This window comes from Porites lutea, chromosome 11 (assembly GCF_958299795.1).
Source record: "Porites lutea chromosome 11, jaPorLute2.1, whole genome shotgun sequence".
NCBI classification, from domain to species: Eukaryota; Metazoa; Cnidaria; class Anthozoa; order Scleractinia; family Poritidae; genus Porites; species Porites lutea.
In genome coordinates this window covers 28,469,851-28,491,023 of record NC_133211.1, presented here as the reverse complement: position 1 = coordinate 28,491,023, position 21,173 = coordinate 28,469,851, and the positions used below count along the sequence as shown (strand labels likewise).

The following is a 21,173-nucleotide window of genomic DNA, read 5'->3' as shown; positions in this document are numbered from 1 at the left end:
TAAAAATGTAGCAAGTTTCATTTGTAACGTGTTTCGTAGTGTAAAAGAAGATCGTGTTGTTTCTTTTCTTTTCTTTTCTTTTCTTTTTTTTTTCCCTTGGCCAGAATGACTTTTCTCTAAGACCGCATTATGAACGCAAAAGTGGATTTTCTTAATACCTTTCCATAGGTTGATACGACTGTTGTTGGGTCAGAGAACACGAAATTGCAGCAAAATTGTGATGACGTTGAAGAAAAGCTCGACAATGCAATAAACAAAAATAAGAAAATTTTGTCGGACCTGGAGGAATACTGGGAAGAAGAAGGAAAGCTAAAGGAGCATCTCAAAGGGACTAGAACTAGGCTGGATGAAAACAAACCGGTGGTAATGGATGCAGCGAAATTAAAGGAGCAACTCGGCCGGGTACAGGTACGCTATACATACATACATACTTTATTGTTACCTCCCCAAAGGGGCTTTCCAGGAACAATGATTATATTACGTTATTTATAATAACTAATTACAACACTTAATCTAATACTAATTACAATGTTAGCTTATTACTAATTACAATGTTTTAAACTTAACTAAGAAGTATTTACAAAATTATCCAAAAGCTGGCTCCTTAAGGAACGTTTAAAAATTTTAACAGATGGGCTTAACTTAAGAAAAGATTCCAAATTGTTCCAAAGCTTGACAGTCCTGTAATAAAAGGTTCTGTGTCCGGAGGCAGTTCTGAAAAGAGGGATGTTTAGCTTTTCGAATTTCGCTGACGAATGGTGTTCCTGTTTAAGTACATTTTTCGCTTGTGTCGTACACTGTACCGTAATTACCTTTCTACGACTACGTTTTTGTTTTGAATTTATTGATTGATTGATTTTTTTTTTTCAATCTAGCTGATAAAGTCAAATATGGCTGACCTAAAGCCGGAATTTGATGCAGTTAACGAACATGCGCAAGATCTTATCTCTGCTGGCCTAGGATTTGATTCTGCCATAGTGAAACAGATGTCTGATACTGACAGACTGTGGCATGACGTTGCAGAGGGGGCGACCAATCAGCAGGCAGAAATTGAGAAGGCATTGAAGCAAGTTGAGGAGATACAGAAAGCATTGCAGAAAGCAGAGAAAGACATGAGTGAAACAGAAGAGAAAATAGAACTACTACCACCCGTCGCTGCTAACGTGGACACCATAAACCAGCAGCTGGAAGACATTAAGGTCGGTGACAGTTTTTAAAACTTAAGTATTAATTATTTTTCAATAAGGTCATATAGAATCAAATTAATTATTCCGTTTAATTTTTCTTTTTTTTTTTTTTTTTCGTGTTTTCCTTTTGTGTAGGATCTCCAAAAGGAAATTGACGGTATCCAGGAACAGATTGCAGCCCTAAATGATTTGAAATCCAAGATAGCTCTTGCGTTTCCTGATGCTGACATAAGTGACATTGATGCAGCTTTAAGCAGTCTTAACCAGCGACTTCTCGCTGCCAATCAAAATCTTGGCAACAGGCAGACCAAGCTGGAAAATGCTCTCCTGGCCTGTGGTAAGTTCCGTGATGCTTTGCAGTCGCTGTTGGACTGGCTGGCGGAGACACGTGAACTAGTAGAAAATCAAGGTCCTATCGCAGCCACTGACCCCAATGTAATGAAGGCGCAAATGCAGGAACAAAAGGTATTTTTAAACTCGAATGATTAAATTATGTTTGAGTGTAAAAGAAAGAATTTTTGTTCTGTCTCTGTTGTTACCTACCATTGTTTTGAGTGATGGCTTTATTGCATTTGTTTGTTTGTTTGTTTTAGTTATTGAACCTATTGTTCGGTTTATTGTAGAAAACAAAATGAAATAAGTAAATAAAAAACGGGAAGCGTATATATTGTGGTTGAATTTTATCCTTGGTCTGAATATTATTTTCTTTTGTTTATGATAATGTATAGTAATTACTTTTGAAATTAAGGAAAATAAAATTTAAACCCAAGAATAAAATGTAACCACAACGTATATAATGCAGCCTGCGTAGCAAGCGCTTCCAATCGAGTAACTGCGCGAAAGTTAGAGCGGGATTAAAAAAAATGGAAGGGGGCATTCCTTTTTTTTTTCGTCCAACCTTTCTCGCCGAACTCGCGCGGAAACGCTTGCTACGCAGGCTATATCCCATGTTGATCCTGATTTTTTTTTTTGTTACTGTTGTTTGTTTTTGACAGTTGTTTGCACGGATGCTTGCTGATCGTGCCCCTGCGGTGAAATCCTTAGAAGAAACTGGTGAAGAGGTCCTTAAGTCAGCCGATGAAGATAGTAAAGTACCTATTGAACAGGGTCTATCGGATGTTTTATTCCAGTGGAAGGAGCTGAATGAAATGGTTAACTCTCGAAAAGACTCACTTGAAAGTGCCATGGAGGCGGCTGTTAAATATGATAAATTGTTGTCCCACGCCAGTAATGAGTTGACCACTACTACTGAGACATTGCAGGCTCAACAATTAGGACAAAAAGCGACTTGTGAAGCCTTAAATGATGAGGCCACAAAACTTGAGGTGAGAAAAATTACAGCATAACTTTTTCTTGACTCGGGCCCAGGTCAAAATACATTTTTTGCCAAGTTATCTCTCTCTGTCTATTTTGACTTGACAGGAATTATGCCAAGAGACTGACAGCCTTCAATCATCGGTTCAAGAAGCATGTCAAGCTGGTGAAGAGGTCATGTCACACTGCACTGATGAAGACAAAGGCGTGGTGCGTGACAAAACTGACAAATTGTTACAACGTTACAGCAAGTTACGTGATGAAGCTAAGAATCTGAAACGACAAGCCGATGATGCGGCAAAGGTCTCCAAAGAATTCTTTGACGCTAAAGATGAGTTGATTACTTGGTGTGACGATACTGTGAGTGAGCTCGAAGCCACTGAAAACGAAGGCGAACGTGTACAGAAGGAAAAACTAAAGGTTTGTACTTAAATGGCGATAGAAGTTGTATTTGCTGTTTTTGTTATTTGAACTAACAATATATGAATACCATTCCTTAACGTGAACTGTAGGAATGCAGTTTGTGACAGCTAATTTCTTTTTCGCCTTTGGTCAGGAAATTCAGCAATCAATTGAGGACAAGGAGCCCGAGATGGCGTCATGCAGAGAAATAGGCAACAAACTTAAAAAATACCTGATCGATGATGAAAAACCAAAGGTGGATGAAGCCCTGAGTGAACTTGATGCCAAGTGGGAATCGTTGCGAAAAGAAACGGATCAGCTGGCCAAGAATTTGTTTTCCACCCAGGCGCGTTTCGACGGCTTCCAACGTGACGTTGCTGAACTTAAGGCGTGGCTGACGAGGACTGAGGGGACTCTTAACAGTTTAGAACCCGTAGGCGTGAAGCCGGAGACTGTTAAAGAACAGCTTAGCGCCCAGGCAGTAAGTCCTACTACTCCTTTTGACGGGGCTAGGTTCATCCTCTACTAAAGGAAAAAATGAACATTTCACTATCCATACAAACAATTCAGCCCGTGCAGACTTCAACACACTGTTCGAGAAACGTTTTCGTTTAAATAAAGACGATGCCAATTTTTTCTGCTGTCATATAATTCAGTTACTCTGTATTTGATTAAACACACAAGTTTTTATTGATATCTTATGCTGCTACCTTTTTTACAGATCCTTAACGCAGATGTAGTATCGCATGATAAACCAGTAAAATCCGTGTGTGAGGACGGCGAGGTGTTGCTGCACATTTTGAAGGATGAGGAACAGCAGGCGGTGAAGGACGATCTCGACAGCATCAAGGCACGATACCGGGATGTGAACAGTGGGACGTCAGGCCGACAGGTTGCTCTAGTGGAAGCTTTGTTGTTGTCACAGCAGTTCAGAGATATTCATAAAGAGGTGGTCACCTGGCTTGATCGATGTGAAGAGAATTTTAGAAATCTTGACCAGGAGTCAGTTGCAGAACTTCAGCAAGAGAGAATCAAGGTAAGGAAAAAGTGCTTTCTTATTTCAACTCATTGTGGCCTAAGAATTGATTCTCGTGTACACTATTTAGAACGGTTTTTCAAAAATTGGAAGTAGGGCTGGGGTGTTGTTCTTCACTATTATTATCGTCATTATCATTATCATCATTCTAATTAATAACGAAACATCGGAACATTGTCTCGTTACTTTTTACATGTTTATGATTATCATTAGTAGTAGTAGTGGTAGAAGTAGTAGAAGTAGCAGTAGCAGTAGCATCATTTTTATTATTTATTTTTTTTACAGTCGATCCAAGAAGGCATCGTGGCACTCAAAGGTTTGATCGGTAACTTGGAGGAAACTGGAAACGACCTAGTTAAGCTGAGTGGTCCTGGGGCAGGATCCAGTTCAGTTGAAGAACAGGTGAGAGTATGTGTTGAGCGGTATGAGCTTCTTCAGAAACAAACGGAGGAGCGAGGAATCAAGATTGGAATGACCCTAGCACAAGAGGAAGACTTACAGAACAGACTGGACGAGTTGCTGACTCTCCTGGAGAGAAGAAAAGAGGATTTTGCAAATCTTAAACCAATCAGTGTTCAACCAGATACTATCCGCAAACAGATTGAAGAGTTACAGGTAGGTGACTGAATCAGGGGTTTGTTTACACGTATCAACGGTGCTTTGGTTTTTCAAAATCAATGAAAGTTGAATAATTTCTTCTATCGAGCTACAAATGTCTGTCGAAGATCATTGCCCGATTTCTGTATTTTGTTTTTTGCAACGCCATTCCTTTTCTTAAAACTATACATTCCAGCCTTGTCTCGCGTGGCACGCTACTTTTGTTCAGTAACTACTGAAGGATCAGTCTTGGAATTTTTTTTGAACAATTAATAAGGAAGGCGACTTCTTACATTGTACATTCGTGTTAACTTAAATGACTACACATTTCATTGTTCCAAATATACTCCTTTTTCTCCTTTTTTTGTAGAGCCTACAAAATGAGTTCGATCCCGAGAAAGACTCTATTGAGGAAATCGAGCCGTTATTGAAAGTTATAGTGAATGCCAACCCCGCTTCAAAGACATCACTACTCATCAAAGATAAGATGAGCAAAATATCTGGGCTGGCTACTGATACCCAAAGCTTATATGACGAAAGACGCAAAGCTCTGGAGCTTGTGCTTGATGCTGGGGACACGTTTTGGACCGGTGTCAATGGTATTAAGCACATTCTGAAGGATGTACAAGAACATGTGGATTCAGAGGAGCCCCCTGCTGCAGAACTAGATGTACTTGAAGACCAAATGCTTGATCACCAGGTAAGATGAAAACAGAACAACTTGTTTTCGTTGGGCGTTTTACGTTGTGGTCATTTAATGGGTTGTAGGAGTTAAAAAATAAATTCGTTTATCAAAATGATATGGAAATCTTCGTAAAGAGAGTCAAACTGACGTTTTGGTGACGAGCTATTAATTACTGACTTCTTTAATGCCACTTTATTTGCTTTTCAGGAACTTCGCTCGGAGCTTGACATCCATAGTGATTCTGTGAACGTGTTGTGTGAGGCCAGTCCTGTGTTGGTAGCACACTGCAGCCCAAGTGACAAGTTGCTGGTGCAAACAGAGCTCGCTCATATCAGGGTGCAGTGGGCCGATATTGAAAAGAGTTGGAAGAAGCGACAATCCGAAATGGAAGGCGTCAAGGAGACATCTACCAAGTATCATAACACCCATGATTCCCTGCTCGCTGCACTGACTGACTTGGAACAGAGGCTGGCCGAACAACCACCAGTGGGGACTGAGCTGGACATTGTCAAAGAACAACTGAAGGAACAAAAGGTTAACAATGACTAATGACTAAATGACTACTGCTATCCACATTTTCGATGTTTCAGTGTATCATCACGTTTGAGTTGTAGGACCCTTCTCAGCCAATAAAATAACGAGCTCAGACGACAAAAGGAGCATGTACCAAAGTGAACCGATGAAATAGATACTTAAGTTCTTATTCTATAAACTGTTTGTTTAGAGGTATAAAATGTTTTCTGCAAGAGTTTTGCAGGGAAAATGAAGAAATATTGGGGTCGTTTCGAGACATAAAAATTCAAGTCTACAGTGAAACTTAAGAACACATACAAAGGAAATGTACATTGATATTTATTCGTTTTTTTTTTCTTTGTGTCCTCTTGATCTCTATCTAAGTTAAATTCTAAATTGGCTATTATTGGTTTACAAGTATTGATCTAAGCGTTTTTCACATCCAACGCGGTCAAGGAAACCAAATATGGACATGGCAATGAATTTTATGGGTCGATATTATTATTACTATTATTACTATTATTATTATTATTATTATTATTATTATTATTATTATTACTATTATTATTATTATTATTATTATTATTATTATTATTATTATTATTATTATTATTATTATTGTCTCTTCTATCGCAGTCTTTGGTGGTGTTCTTTTTGTGCATCAGCTGGGTGCAAATCATGCACCCAGAGCATCATTCACTCAAGTCAATCATGCTGTTCATACACTAAGCACCTTTCTGAGGATTCGCGCAGATCCCAGCCTGCAGATCTTTTGAACCCCTGTCACAGTAGCTCTCTCTGATACTTTCTTGATGTTTTTTATGTTTTATTATTATTATTATTACTATTATTATTATTATTATTATTATTATTATTATTATTATTATTATTATTATTATTATATTTTCATTATTATTTTCATAGCGAAGAGCTCTCAATAGGCCATTTGCACGATGATATTTACTACTATGACGAAAGTCCTTCAGGGTTTTCCTTTCTTGTACAAATTAGGACTTTTGTCATTTAAATTTCGCTGAGATTACCAAATTTAAATATGAAAGGAGAGCATTCTGGTTGTAGTAGTGAAATGACGCCATCGTGCAAATGGAACATTAATATGATGGTACAAGGATTGTTATATTTTATTCCCAAAGAATTGCCCTTAATAGAGCTTTGGGACGTCGTTATCGCTACTAAATTAATACACTTCTACAGAGCAACGTACCGATACATACTCGTTAAAACGTTTTCACAGGAGTTCCACAAAGAGCTGACTCCTCTTCAAGGCGAGATAACAGCTGTGAACCAGTCGGGTACAATGCTTTGTGAGCAGTGCCGTCCTGATGACTCGGATCTTATTACGACTCAGCTAGAGGAAGTGAATTCGCGATGGGATGATCTTTGCTTACATTCAACTGAGAGACAGCAGACCATTGAAGGAGCTCTCATACAACTAGGCCAGTTCCAACTGGCACTGGAAGAGCTTCTTGTTTGGGTTAAACAGACTAGTGCCACTCTTGATGAACAGTTGGCGAGAAACATACAAGGAGATGTCAAGTTCATTGAAGTGGAGAAAGCAAAGCACAAGGTAAACGTTACTGAGCTAATTTCAGGTACAAAGCATTTAATCTTTCCTTACCTTTCTGGTGTGGCAAGATAAGAAAGGTAGTTAATGTAATCTGCCACTGACTTTGTTTTTCTTTTCTTTTCTTTTCTTAGATTGTTCACAACGATATCCTCGCGCATGAACCCTCGGTAGAGTCCGTTTCGCGTGCCGCCACCTCTCTGCTGATGGAGAATGGAGACAGTAAACTGGAGAGCGGCGCCCTGCAGACAAAAGTGACGGAGTTACAGGACGGATGGCGAGAGGTCCTTGAAAAGGCAGCTCGCTTGGACGCCGAATTAACAGCAGCACTCAGCGCTTCACACGACGTTATGGATCAGATGAAGGAGCTTAGAGCTTGGCTTAATGAAGCACGTGATTTCATGTATGCCAGGCGACCAATTGGAGGGAGACCTGAGAGCGCACGCAGTCAACTGGCAAAACACAAGGTTTGTTGACTAGAACACAGTCGCATGGTTGGGCATGAAAAAATAACAGAGTTCATATTCAGAGTTGATTGTGTTTCTTTCCTTCGACAGGACTTCCTGGACGTGCTAGAAAAACGTAAAGAGACGTACGAACGTATTACTACTTCTGTGGAAAGTATGGTCACCAACAGTGACCCCACCACGGCAGCCTCCCTTCAGAGGCAGCTTGATGAAGTGAAGGAAGCCTGGGAACAGGTTAACTTAAAGTCTGAGGACGAGGATCGTAAGCTTGAGGATGCACTGAAGAATGCTGAAGAGTTGGAAAAGAAAATAACAGAAATGGACTCCTGGCTCACACAGGTCCATGATCAAATACTGTCCTTTGATCATGTGAGCTCCATTCTAGACATTCTCGAAAAACAACGCGAAAAATATAAGGTAAGGAATGTCAACAGAGAATTAAAGTGGCTCAACAAACATCTCCCTTTGTTGAGCCCTTGTACCATGGATAAAGGACAAACACTAAAAATCCCCATTCATCAATAAACAAGTCATAAGTCATTTTCGCAACAGAACTAGTCGCCTTAACAGCAATATAGTCTGACAAAAGCCATCTAATTTTGCCTTTAAGATTTGCAAAGATTGGCGTCCATCAGGTTTGTTTTTAACCAGTTCATATAACCCTCACCTATCACAATTTAAAAAAAAAAGTGGTGCACTGTGTTATACGCTACCTTGATTCAGGATCGGAATTCTGCAAATTTGTTTCTTGAAGTGGTAGTCTATCTGGCAGGCCAATGGCTGCATTATATTCTTCTGGGACCCGTTTCTCGAAAGTTCCGCTAATTAATGGGCCCTGAAAGCTGTTGTTGTTTATTTTCACGATCGAGGTTTCAATTGGTTTCCATATAATACATATCGACGCTGCCTGCTACATAGTACGTAATAATGCTCCAAAATGGGTGTTAACCCCACCTCTACTGCCGAGTTGCACTTTCCTGAGGTTATTATTGATATTGCTCTCTTCTCGAGCCTTACCAGCTCTTTCTTTAAGTACTGGGGGAGACCGTTGAAAAAGACAGGTGCTGCATAATCAATAACAGATCTCACGCACGATACGTAGAACAGTGCTAGATCTTGTTTCGGAACTCCCGCTCTCTTTAACTGAGTTAGGAAATAGAGTCTCTTGCTAGCCTTTTTGGTTATCTCAGTTACATGGTCGTTCCATATTAGATCGTTCGCTATTGTAAGGCCCTAGTAGCTTTGTACTAGTGACTAACTCTACCTCCTTTCCTTCTGTGATGACGGGATCAAAGACTCTTTGGAGATCCTGAGTTCTTTGCACTTATCGGCGTTTAGTTGGACCCTGTTCTCGCGAGACCACTCAATTACTCTGTTAGCTATTGCTTGGACGTGACTTTCTCCGCCCTTTACTACTACCTCAGACACCGTGGTGTCGTCCACATATTTCCATTGCTGTACGTTCGTATCAAGGTCGTTAATCATTAGGACGAACAACCAGGGGGCCTAGCTTCCATTCAGATAAACCATTCAGAAAAACACTCTGATGATCCGCTGGGATCTGTCCGATAAAAAATCTATAATCCAGTTCTTGTACCCTTAATCAGGGTACAAGATTAAATGCCATGTTTTGCCTTGTACCCTGAAGAAGGCAGCATTGCCGAAACGTCGATTAAGACTCATTTGAACAGTTTCGATTTTACAATTTTCAAATTAACATTAAGTAACTACGCTGCGCATTGATCTTTGTTACACTGCATATGATACAGCTGAACCTTTATTAAGCAGCCACCCTCTGGGCAGTGGACTGAAGTGACCGCTTAATAGAGGGTTAAGTTCCCATTCTTTTCTACGATTATTTCGGGACTTGATTAGAAACATATTTTCACCACTTACAATAAACATGATTAGTATATACACACTCAGTGATCTTGGTGCTTTTAGCAATCTGATTAGTTCGCTATCTCGGACTATTCAACAGCGAGTGGATAATTTGAGAGCTCGGTGTTTTTTCCTATTTTTTTAGAGAACGACCTTTCAAAAGTCGACAAAATCCTAGGGTTGACTTTCTTTTTAAGGCAAGAAAAGACTTTGAAGGATTGTAAACGTTTTTTTTCCACTTTCTGTAGCTGATTTTTTTGCTCGATACAATGTTTGCAACTCCCGTTTATTTGCGTATAAGAGGCCCGGAGTAGTCAATCGATTAAAATCGGTAAATCTTATTTGATTGATATCGTTTGCATCTATCAATCGGTAGAAATCGATGACACACTTCTTTCGTTTATCAATTTATATCGGAAGATACATCTGTTCTTCTTTTCGTCCAAAAATGAAAACTGATTACATGCAAACCGGATGACAATTGAGTTACAATTGAGAGTCGAAAGATCAAACAATTTATTATCACTTTTTTAAAAAAAAAGTTAAAAAAAGCTTATCTCTTCCTTAATACCGGGTTTAAAGTCTTCTTCTGATGGCCGAAATTGGTCAGATTTGTAGGCGCCCAGATCCGCGTGTAGTTACTTGCCGTGGTAGCCAATAGATAAAAAGCGAAATTGATAAAAATCGTTAGCGATCAAGTGATTTTACCTATTGATAACGGAAAACGGTGAAAATCTATACAGCGAAATCTTTTAGTCTAAATTTCAGGTATCCCTTCGATTCCTGGGGATGTCTGAAATTCAGGCTAGGAAATCTTTTATAAGTTTGTATTTCTCGTGGTACTTGCCTGCGAGAACTGCGAATGTAATTAAACCGAACCGTTTTTGTTATTCTGTACTAAAGGGTCACGGTTTTAGAGAGAATCTTGTGTCTGTAATAGTTTCCACATTTCTTATTTTTATGTTTGTTTATCAGTTACTAGTGAATGTGTTTTCTCAGCTGTACAATGTATCTTATGCCAAAAAACTATGTCGGACTTACCACGGTTAAAATCATGATTTGACACAGCAATTTAGTTTATCGATTTTCACCGATTCCGTTATCAATCGATAAAAATCACTTGATTGCTATCGATTTTTAACGATACCGATTTTTATCGATTGACTACTCCGGGAAAAGGGCTTTTCCTAACAAGAAACACTCTGCCCAAAAAACGACGTTTATTTTTGACAAACAAAAATGAAAGCAGTACAGAAATTCTACGTTTCAAATAAATAGGACAAAGAATGTTACTGGAAAACGACGCCTTACCTCGAGCAACCGAGCTGCCATGTCAGGACTTCATAGGAAGAACGACACAACAAACCTTTTTGGTTATAAACTTGTTCAGTTAACAGAAAATAACAAAGTTTTACTTTTCTTCTCAGGTGAGAAAACAGTTCAAACTTTTAGCAGTTCCATTTAAGTCGTTGTTTGCGAAGTGATAAACTTGCGAATTGCCTTGTTTGCAAATTCTGCAAAGATCCAACTTTCGCGCATGTACGTTACATGCAAATTTTTTCACGCATGATTTGATCCGTCAATCAAATCGTACTTTTTAATGGTTTCCTTTCGGATTTTGTAGAGATCACTTCGTGTGTATACACTAAAACAGTTATTCTTTTCAATCTCGGTGATTAATGGCTTTAGGAATATTTACCTCGCAGCTTCGCGGCTCTCTGTATATTCAGTCACTATTCACCTCGAATTCAAAGAATAATTGTTAAATATACAATGAAATATGGAGGGGTGAAAATGGTCGCTATCCACAGGTGTGGACAACGGTACATTCACATTCATTAAAGGCAGTGGGTCGCTGGCAACACTCTGAGATGTTATTAGACAAAGCACACAATAGGAAGAATGGCCATAATATATACAATATATCTATTATGAAAACATTCTTGCTGTATTTCCGGCACTGAGAATAGTGGCCGCTCAATGGAGGTTCGACTGTATGATAAAACTATCAGTTAAAAAAAGAACTATTTTGTTGGCTAGGACTCTCGCTTTAGTTTTTAGATTTTGATTTGAATGTTTGATTTCGGACCCGGAAAGTTCCCCTAACATTCAAAAACGGGCCCCTGATTTGCTTTTCATCAATAGCTTATTATACACGCCTTGTTTTCAAATATTTTAGCAATCGGTATTCCACATAGACTAATAATATTTTACACATTCTGTAAATGTTATTTTTGTACAGGATCTCAAGGAAGACATAGACTCTCACCGCGAACCTTTTAAGCAGCTGAAAGTTCTGGGTTACAAAATTACAGACGTTTGTTTACAAGATGATGTTTCTTATATTGACGCCACGGTCAACGAACTTGAAGCTCGCTGGAAGGAACTGCTCGATCTCTCTTCTGGACGAAAGAAAGATCTTGATGAAAACTACAAATTGTCTCAAAGGTTCTTCAAGGGTGCCGAGGATTTGATGAAGATGCTGGATGAATCTGAAAGGAGCTTGAAAGATGAGGAAGCTATCGGTGTTGATCCTGGTCATCTTAGGGCTCAACTTAAAAAGCATAAGGTTTGTCTGCTTACTTGTTATTTCCTATTTTTTTCCTAGCAGTGAACTTGTTTTGCGAAATGATTGTTGCTGCAATTCCTGCATCAGTAGGGACAAAAACAAGAGATCCGACAAGAACCCAAAGCTTTCTTCTTGCCAAAATAGTTTACGAGTTTACTCACTGAAATGCGAACACATTGATTTCTTCATCTTACTTCGCATCTAAGAAGAATCGTTAGAGATCAAATTTATGTAACAGTATTGAAAGAGTATGGCTGACCTTTTCTGCTTTGGAAATGATGGTTCATTTTGCAATTGTTATTTTTTGTTAGGAGTTTCAATCCATGCTGGGTGCCAATCAAGCGTCGATGGACGGTACTGTTAAGACAGGCAAAGTGTTGATGGACAAGAGCCCAGAAAATGACGCCATCATGATCGAAGGAAAGATCGCTGACCTTAAGGCAAGATGGGATGCCATCTGCGCGCTGTCAGTTGAAAGGTTGGTAGTCTTTATTGGCAAAGTGTATTTCATTACTCGATGCCTTTTGCAAATGTGGAACTAGTAAGTAACTTAAACTATGTATCTCTCCTTTGGCGTCTCTTTTGAATCCTGAGCAGTTATTTAGTCTATTAGGAATCTACCACTTTCATTGGGAATTTTAAAATGTTATCCCTTCACTAAATAAGCTTAGATCTGGACTGAATAAATACACAGGATTTGTTTTGAGCAATAGCTTGATTGGTGCTTTAAATGGATAAAATATTAGCATCATCATCGTTATAATCTTCGTTATTATTATATTTTTTCAGACAACAAAAGCTAGAAGAAGCGCTCCTTTTCACTGGCATGTTCCAGGATGCTCTTCAGTCCCTGCTTGACTGGCTCAGTTCGGTGGAACCTAGTCTCTCGACAGAGACCGCGGTTATGGGCGACCCTGAAACCGTACAAATTCTGATTGACAACCACAAGGTACAAAAACATTTCAAAATACATGTATAACCAAAATGTACACCCTTTTGTCAAAAAAGTGTTTTATTAAATTTATTTTGAGTCTGATAAAACCAAAATAGGTTACACTAAAGAATGGACATTGTATCTTATGGAACAGGAGCTTGTAATTGGAGTGAACAATGGGGGTGGGAAGGGGGTATCTTGTTACGTTAAATTTCATGTATATGTATATTTATTTCCTTCAGGCTTTCCAGCGTGAACTAGGTCGCCGCCAAGCAAACTACGACTCAGTTATGAATGCTGGCCGAACAATGATTAATGAAAACAAGGTTGAGGATCCACAGAAACTGGAGGAGAGGCTGGATGACTTGCGCATGCGTTGGGAAGCGATCAGCGCCTTGGCAGCCACTAAGCAAGACAGGTAACTGAATTGTATTTATAGCTTTCGTAGGTTCATGTCCACGTTACCCACCCTATGCCGAGTATTTAGAACCGACCCAATATTTTTTCTTTAATAGCGTTTTTTTTTTAAGTAAGGGTTTTCTAAAACTTAACACAGTAAAAACCACGGATAAAAAATGACGTTTCGACCGATCTTCTATATGTGTAAGGTGTAAAAATATGTCAAGAACTATAAAAAATGCGAGAAGCTAAGCCACCTCTTGTCAACCAGCAATGTCTTGTTTACAATTTTGAATGTGACCTGTGCGATGCAGGTTATGTTGGTTACACCTAAAGATCTTAGTAATAATTTTAGCATTTTAAAGAAGTGTAAAAGAAAATTTGACTGCCTGGTGTTTGAAATATTTTTTATTAATGAACTAAGACCTAATCTCAATGTACAATCAGACTCACTTCGTGCAAAAGTTTTTGAATAGCTCTTTTAATTAGATTCTTTTGTTGTTGTTTTTCTGCATCATTTTCAAACATTTTTTGTAGTTCTTAACATATTTGTTTGTACACCTCACACACATATCTGCTAATTCTTTAACTTTTTTTTACTTGGCTTGAAAATGACCGAAGATCGATCGAAGCGTCGTTTTTTGTCCGTGATTTTTACTGTGTTAAATAATGTTTTTGTCTTTTATTTCACCCTGTTGTTATAGGCTAGAAAATGCGCTGGTTTTGGCTGAGGAGTTTGATTCTGCAGTCAAGACTGAGCTACGTATTCTAAAGGAATTTGAAGATAACCTTAGATGTCTGGGTCCTATTGCCGAGGACCTGGAAACAATAGGCGAACAACTGAATGAGCACAAGGTTTGTAACTTGAACTGTGAATTTCACTTTTGGTACCAACCTGTACTGCCGCCGCCTTCTACTAATCATGAGATCAATCGTAATTGTTTTTCTATTGGTCATTTTTCTAAACCTAACGCTAGTGGTTTTATGCTAATCCGAAAGATGGGTGTTACGTTAAGAGCACTCTGGAGAATTGAATAGGATTTGTCCGGATAATCGTTATTGCAGCTTGCTTTGAAACTTTCCTTGAGCATTACTGTATTATAAATATTTTCAAATAGGTTCTGTCTCCTAAGTCATCCTAGCTTCCTGAAGTTGGCAAATTTAAAAACAATTTAATCCTCGTCGCGTAATGAATTTCGGAATTTAATTTTTTGACTTTGCAGTTTTTCCATGAGGAGTTGATGGCAGAAGAGGTAAATGTTCAGTCTGCCGTTAAAAAGGGTCAAGTTATCTCACGCTTCTGTCATCCCAGTGCACTGCAGATTATACAGCAGTGGATTGCAAGACTCAAGAAACGTTGGGATGAGGTAATGTTCAACTTGTAAAGAAATAAGTTAATAAGTCAGTACTTTGTGACAGGGTGGTATCAAAGCTATATAGAATAGCTTTGAAATGCCTTACTATTCTTTTCCCAAGTTTGATCCTTTTTTCTAATACGTTGCTTAGTTCTTATTCTGCTGTTTTTTCAGGTACGTAAGTGGTCCGTTCAGCGTATGACGCGGTTAGAGGAAGAACAGGCCAAGCTCTCCGAGGAGCAAAGCATGATGGAGGAGCTGCTTCAATGGATCGGAGAGAAGGAGGAAGTTCTCATTGAAAAGGAAAGTGAACCCATTCCAGATGATGATTACGAACAGGTTATGAAGCTTCTAGATGAACATAAGGATTTTCAAGAAGAAATGGCAAAGAAACAGCCAACTTACGACAAGCTTACCAAGTCTGTTAAACGACGTGGTTCGGTTGCACCTGCTTCTAATGCTGCTCCTTCTCCTCCGGTGACGTCATCTCAGGTTACACCAGATCATAAGCAGGGGGGAAGACGCGGAAGTAAAATTCCCAAGCTGACCCCCACCAGCCCCGCTACATCTTTTACACGTGAGCGCTCCCGTGACAAGTTGACAAGTCCAGGATCTTCGTTTACCCGGTCAGGGTCCGCCACTATGGATAAGAACCACCCCGCTTTATTACACCTGTCCAAGCGCTGGCAGCATTTGTGGTTGCTTTCAATGGAAAGGCTTAGGCGGCTTCAAGAAAAGTTGGAGAGAATCGCTATCGTGAGTGCGCAACGTGTTTGTTCTGTACAGTACATTATTGCAGTAAGGTCTGGGTTTGTTTTTTACATTAAGTTTAGGCGTATTGAAAATGAATTAGGTAAACAAGGTTATTGCCACACAGTTAAAATGTTTACCAAAGAAAAGGTAATTGTCTGATTTTTTTTACCCTCGCACTGAGACTGTCATTTGCATCTCGCAGAGTCACGTGATTTATAGTTAAGGTATACTGACGTTTCGCTCACCTGACAGACAAAGAACAACATAATATTAAGAAACTAAAGAAAACACGACCAAGACGGCAATGAGAACGTCGAAAACAATAGGTTCAATAAGCAAAACCAAAGCCTTGTGCGTGCATGACACTTGGTACATTCATTGACGTCCATTGAACGACTAAGAGGTAGATTACGATCAGTCCCACAGCATGGCGGCGCGAGCGAGGAAATTGCGCCAAGCGAAAGAAAGGAATGGCCAGCCGAAAAGAACTGGAGAAGGCAGGTTTCACGAAACTCCGCCCACCAGAGTTCTTATCTCTCCAGTTCCCCTCTCGGCCCTGCCGAGCCTAACTAGACTGCTTGCAGTCCAGATTTCTGATGTAACGTTTTATAGAGGACTTGAAAACAGGACGACGAAACTGCCTTTCTCTTTTTTAACTTGAATTCGGTGCTTAAAAATAAAACTCAAGGAAAATACTCTTAAATTTGACAAATTTAGCGAGGCCATATAAAATAAGATTTAAAGCAACGCAAATCCATTTTTTTCGGTCACGGTTTCACAGCTGCCGTCTTCGTAGTGTTTGCTGATGCTCACTAAGTGTACGCCTAATAAAGACTAGTGGATTGCATGGAAATTTCCGTGATAAAAGAAGGAGATGTCCGTTTTAGTAAATCCATGAGAGGAATGTCTATCAAGAGTTGACTCTAAGCTACCCATTGAAATTAAAAGTTTGCGAACGATTTGGAAGTCGTTACGCTGATGCGTGCTTAATTTCCTCGTACACAGTATTTCATTCCGTGTAAACTTTTTTTGTTTTACAGAGACGGGCTTCTGCAAAGTTTGACTTTAATGAATGGAAGGATAGGGTAAGTTTCATCAATAACTGGGCACGCTAACAATGTGTATTATCAACTTTAAACTCGTGTTTTGAAGGAGTGGATGTAAAGTCTTGCTTTTTTACTACGATTGCAGTTGTTTTTTGCTCATTTTGTTTCCTTTTTTCCCAGTTTAACAAGTGGTTGCGTGACAGCAAGTCACGCGTCCTTGATATCTTTCGACGCATGGATCACGACAAGGATGGTAAACTAACTCGAGAACAGTTCATCACTGGCATTCTTAGTACAAGTAAGTGTCACACAGTACACCTGAACATCTTATACAGGTAACGGACTTGGCGCTTGTATGGTGCATACCCAGCTTCATTATTTTCTCTCCTTGTTTCTAGGTTTCCCAACAGAAAGATGGGAGATGGAAATAGTCGCCAGTAAATTTGAACGCAATGGACTAATAGACTACAAAGAGTTTGTTAACTCGCTGAAGAACAAGAAGCCTGTAAGCTATAATGTTTCAAGCAAAATCCAGACTTAAAAACATGAAATTCCTTATGTTTCAAAACATGTTAACCTTATTTTTCATGGCCCCTTGGAATAGAGGGGCTCTACTCCCAAATAATAAAGAATTGTTTTGTTTCATTGAAATTTCAAGTTCAGACGAACTTGATATAGAAATATGATACAACGCGGCAGGATCCTTAGTACCTACCCCGGTATGGCGCCAGTTCAGTTCTCTTTTTGCCGGCAGCACGGCATCTAAGTTACTGTGATACCAACCTCGCTCAGCCGACACAAACTATGAACAAGGAATATTACCGACACTCCTCCATAACTTAAAACTATTCGGCCATCGTGATGAGGGAACATAATAGCAAGATTATTAGGGAAATAGTATGGGTTCACGCACTGGTCAAGCACTTGTTATTTGCCAGTTTTATGCTGCTATTATGTTCAATTGAAATTTGATAGTTTCTTTGCTGTTTTTAGTCAACGAAGAAGCCAGAGAAACCCAAGACAGAAGAGCAGCAGATACAGTCTGAAGTAGAACGACTATGTCGCAAGTGTGAATGTTGTAACAAGTTTCAATATGTGAAAGTGGCAGAGAACAAGTATAGAGTAAGACTCTTTACAATTAATTTGCTAATTTTCTTTAGGCGTGGTCTACGTCTTTATCCTTTCTTCACTGTTAAAATGCAGAAGTTCGCTGATTTTGAAATAACAAGAAACTACTGTTTATTCGATTGTGGTTGATTTAGATTTTAGTGTTACGTTTCGTGCTGCAGGAATAAAAGCTGTAGTGGTTACGTTATACACGTAATAATAATAATAATAATAATAATAATAATAATAATAGTAATAATTTTAGTATAATGTTGGAAAAAGAAGCATGCAGTATTTAGCTCAATAACCGGTTAAATGTATTAAAACTGCGCCTTAGTTTAATTACAAAGGCTTGAGTCAAAATTTCCAAGTTAGTGGGAATTGAAATTCTAAAATGAAAATACCCTGTTGTGACTAAAACGAAATCATGGTCGTTGCTTGTCACTTTCTCTCGTTGGAGGAGTAATTATTCACTCAAGAGACCAAGTTGTATTGCAAATGTAAGGAGCCCTATAATAATAAGAAGAAAGTTCTTTTTACAGATGGCCTATGTCACATAATGCGGTTTTCATTAGGGCACTGCATAAAAACTAGAACCTACAGTACTAAAAATGACAAGATATTAAAATAGATGGACTAAAAAATGTCGCGCTAAGCGAACTTATTGAGATTTAAAATTTTTAAGAGTGATGAAATTTTAAAAGCATTATAAGGTAAACATCTCATGCTTTCTGGAAGGGAATTCCAGTCTGTCAATGCACTATTAAAGGCTGAGTATGGGTGGTTTACTCACTGTTTTGTCACTGAGAAAAGAAACCTCACGAATAAATTATGCCACAAATTGATATTAAAGCTTTGCCGCTTAGGCAAGTTCATTTATGAGTTATTTCTCTCTGTTACAGTTTGGAGACTCGCAAAAGTTACGGCTGGTTCGTATTTTACGTAGCACTGTCATGGTTCGAGTTGGGGGTGGCTGGGAAACATTGGATGAATTCCTTCAAAAGAACGATCCTTGCAGAGGTAAGTAATACAATTCAAAACAAAACACTGATCCATAAGTAAACAGTAGTCACTTCAGCAGTCGGTGGTTAGGTCTCCTGTAATGTGGCTCAGTGTCTGGATTGTACTAGCAGTATGCCTTTGACCTAGGTTTGGAAACGAATGACCACAACATCTTGATGAAAATTTGTTGTGACCAGACCACTCATCATAACAATTTTTCATCTTAACCTGCATGACAAAGCTATGGAAATCACTTTGCTTTATCTTTATTAATGGCGACATAGTGACAGTCAGTAAAACTTGAGAGTTACATATATTGGCCCTGAAAAATCCAGTGGAGCCTCCTTAAACAGTTCATTGAAAATGTAGACAATAGAGGTCTTAATTTTACCGGCATAAGAACCGCCTGTACTGTTTTTAAACAGTACAAGTCATACATTCAAACGATTTAATGTTTATGATGCACTTATTTCACGTGAATATGCTCATGTACACGAAAGAGTTGCACACAAAAGTTGTTCTTGTTACTGTTTTCGTCCCACACTCGTTTTTACCATTAGTTTGAACTGTTTTCATTGCGTCCATTTATCTGAGTAAACTCTTTTTCCAGCTGCTGGGCGAACAAATGTAGAACTTAGAGAACAGCTGTCAAGGCCAGAAGGAGTTACGCAAGCCATGGGAACATTCACAAGCAAACGTTCCACTTCAGGGGCTAAACCATCTATCACTCGTGAGCACTCTGGAGCTCACCTCAAGGGATCTACTGCAGCAGAAAAACCCCCGGCGGGTCCCGGAAGAAAACCACGACACGATGTACCAAGTAGCGGTTACGGGATACGGCGGGAGAAATCAGGAGAACTTCGACAACCAGCTGCTCCTGCGCGGCAAGGCAGTGGAACCAGATTAAAGGGAACAGCTGAAAAGTCATCTTCATCCAGGAGACTTTCCTCTTCACGAGTCAAAAAATCTGAAAGTCAGACGTCTCTTGGAAGTACGGGATCCCTCGAGGATTCATCTGAAAGCCCTCGTGTATCATCGGGAATCCCTTCCAGCCCGAGTAGCACTAGTTCATCCCGTGGGTCTCCTGTGGGCTTGACATCAAAATCGGCCTCGCAAACTGGTCCCAAGAGATCAGTAAGCCGAGAAAATGTTCGCGGAAGCGGGACTCCAACCAAGAGTCCGACGAAAGCAACGAAAAATGGAGAAAAGAAGTAGCACAATAGCGACCGTTATAAAATTGTGTAAAGGGAGTTAATATAGATCGACGCACGATGACTAAGTAGATAGTGATTAAGTCAATTGTAACTGTAATTTCTAAAATTTGAGATGCATTGCAATTAGCATTACATTGTTATTTCACTTCTGACGTTTATATCAGAAAATAGAATCGATCACAAACATGCGGACGTCGTCCATATTTTTTTTACTGTTTGTAATAGGATTTAAGGTTATAAATTTCGACAATTAGAACATTTTGTATCGATCAAGGGTATGACCTGTGTAACTTGTATTTATAAGCTATAGAAAAATAATTATCGGAATCTAAATTAAGTCTTTTGTGAGTGGTAACATTTGTTTAAAACAAAACAATTAGCTATTTAAGATCTCTTTCACTGCAATTGTTCGTGTATCGTAGGCTTAAAGTCAAGGTTCATGCTTTTGTACTTTCACGTTTTTTGATGAGCTCGTGAGCTATGATGTTTAAACATTTTCTAGGAGTTTAATAAAGTTAATTTTATATGACCTATTTTGGTTTGTCATAAATCGTATCGGAAAGCACTTAACAGTGCTCGTTCTCAAAAGAGATCGAAACACCCACCCTTACTCCTTTAGCGATTTTCTCAGATGAAGTACAAAAGAAATCGTGCAAGGGGAAATTAAACGAAAAAACAAATTCATGCACTGGGCTAAAAAAAATTCATACAACGGACATAATCCTTGTTAGTCTCGCTTGCGTAAGCGACGAAACTCATAAGCTGCAAGTCATTTTTCGCCCCGGGGGGGTAGTCCCTTATATAGGCTATATAGGTATGTGCTCCGCCAAAGGGTATGTTTTTTTAAGCTGTACTGGTCTGAAATAGGGTATCAATTTCGACCATTTTGGTCTGAAATAGGGTATGGTTGGTGCACTCTAGTCTTGAATTGGGTATGTTTTTTAGAAGAAGCTACTTCTTCATCATTTGGCGATAAAGCCATTTCCCTTTTAATGTCGAAGCCAACCGTGTACGTGCCGTAACAGCTTGTCACGCGTTCCGGTCACGCGCCGGGCTCCAGGGCTTCAGGTCTGTGAAAGTGTATCTATAAATTTTTGATCAGGTCTGAAATAGGGTAGGGAAAATCA

General features: G+C 39.1%; 1 protein-coding gene across 3 annotated transcripts in view; it reads left to right on the top strand.

Annotated features, from left to right (window-relative positions):
* The window catches only part of LOC140952877 (uncharacterized), a 136,230-nt gene extending 115,655 nt beyond the window's left edge, over positions 1–20,575 (top strand). For all 3 annotated transcript variants that reach the window (XM_073402327.1, XM_073402326.1, XM_073402328.1), the window contains 26 exons: positions 169–408; positions 876–1,199; positions 1,323–1,652; positions 2,183–2,512; positions 2,610–2,921; positions 3,058–3,384; positions 3,625–3,939; positions 4,225–4,554; positions 4,907–5,236; positions 5,429–5,755; positions 6,990–7,322; positions 7,454–7,786; positions 7,877–8,203; positions 11,910–12,236; positions 12,548–12,714; positions 13,026–13,185; positions 13,413–13,588; positions 14,274–14,424; positions 14,793–14,936; positions 15,099–15,680; positions 16,718–16,762; positions 16,904–17,021; positions 17,122–17,228; positions 17,717–17,845; positions 18,733–18,850; positions 19,443–20,575. In XM_073402327.1, coding sequence (XP_073258428.1) covers positions 169–408; positions 876–1,199; positions 1,323–1,652; positions 2,183–2,512; positions 2,610–2,921; positions 3,058–3,384; positions 3,625–3,939; positions 4,225–4,554; positions 4,907–5,236; positions 5,429–5,755; positions 6,990–7,322; positions 7,454–7,786; positions 7,877–8,203; positions 11,910–12,236; positions 12,548–12,714; positions 13,026–13,185; positions 13,413–13,588; positions 14,274–14,424; positions 14,793–14,936; positions 15,099–15,680; positions 16,718–16,762; positions 16,904–17,021; positions 17,122–17,228; positions 17,717–17,845; positions 18,733–18,850; positions 19,443–20,047 — 6,987 coding nt within the window. In that variant the 3' untranslated portion in view covers positions 20,048–20,575. The remainder of the gene's footprint in view (positions 1–168; positions 409–875; positions 1,200–1,322; positions 1,653–2,182; positions 2,513–2,609; positions 2,922–3,057; positions 3,385–3,624; positions 3,940–4,224; positions 4,555–4,906; positions 5,237–5,428; positions 5,756–6,989; positions 7,323–7,453; positions 7,787–7,876; positions 8,204–11,909; positions 12,237–12,547; positions 12,715–13,025; positions 13,186–13,412; positions 13,589–14,273; positions 14,425–14,792; positions 14,937–15,098; positions 15,681–16,717; positions 16,763–16,903; positions 17,022–17,121; positions 17,229–17,716; positions 17,846–18,732; positions 18,851–19,442) is intronic.
* Positions 20,576–21,173: the final 598 nt, after the last annotated feature.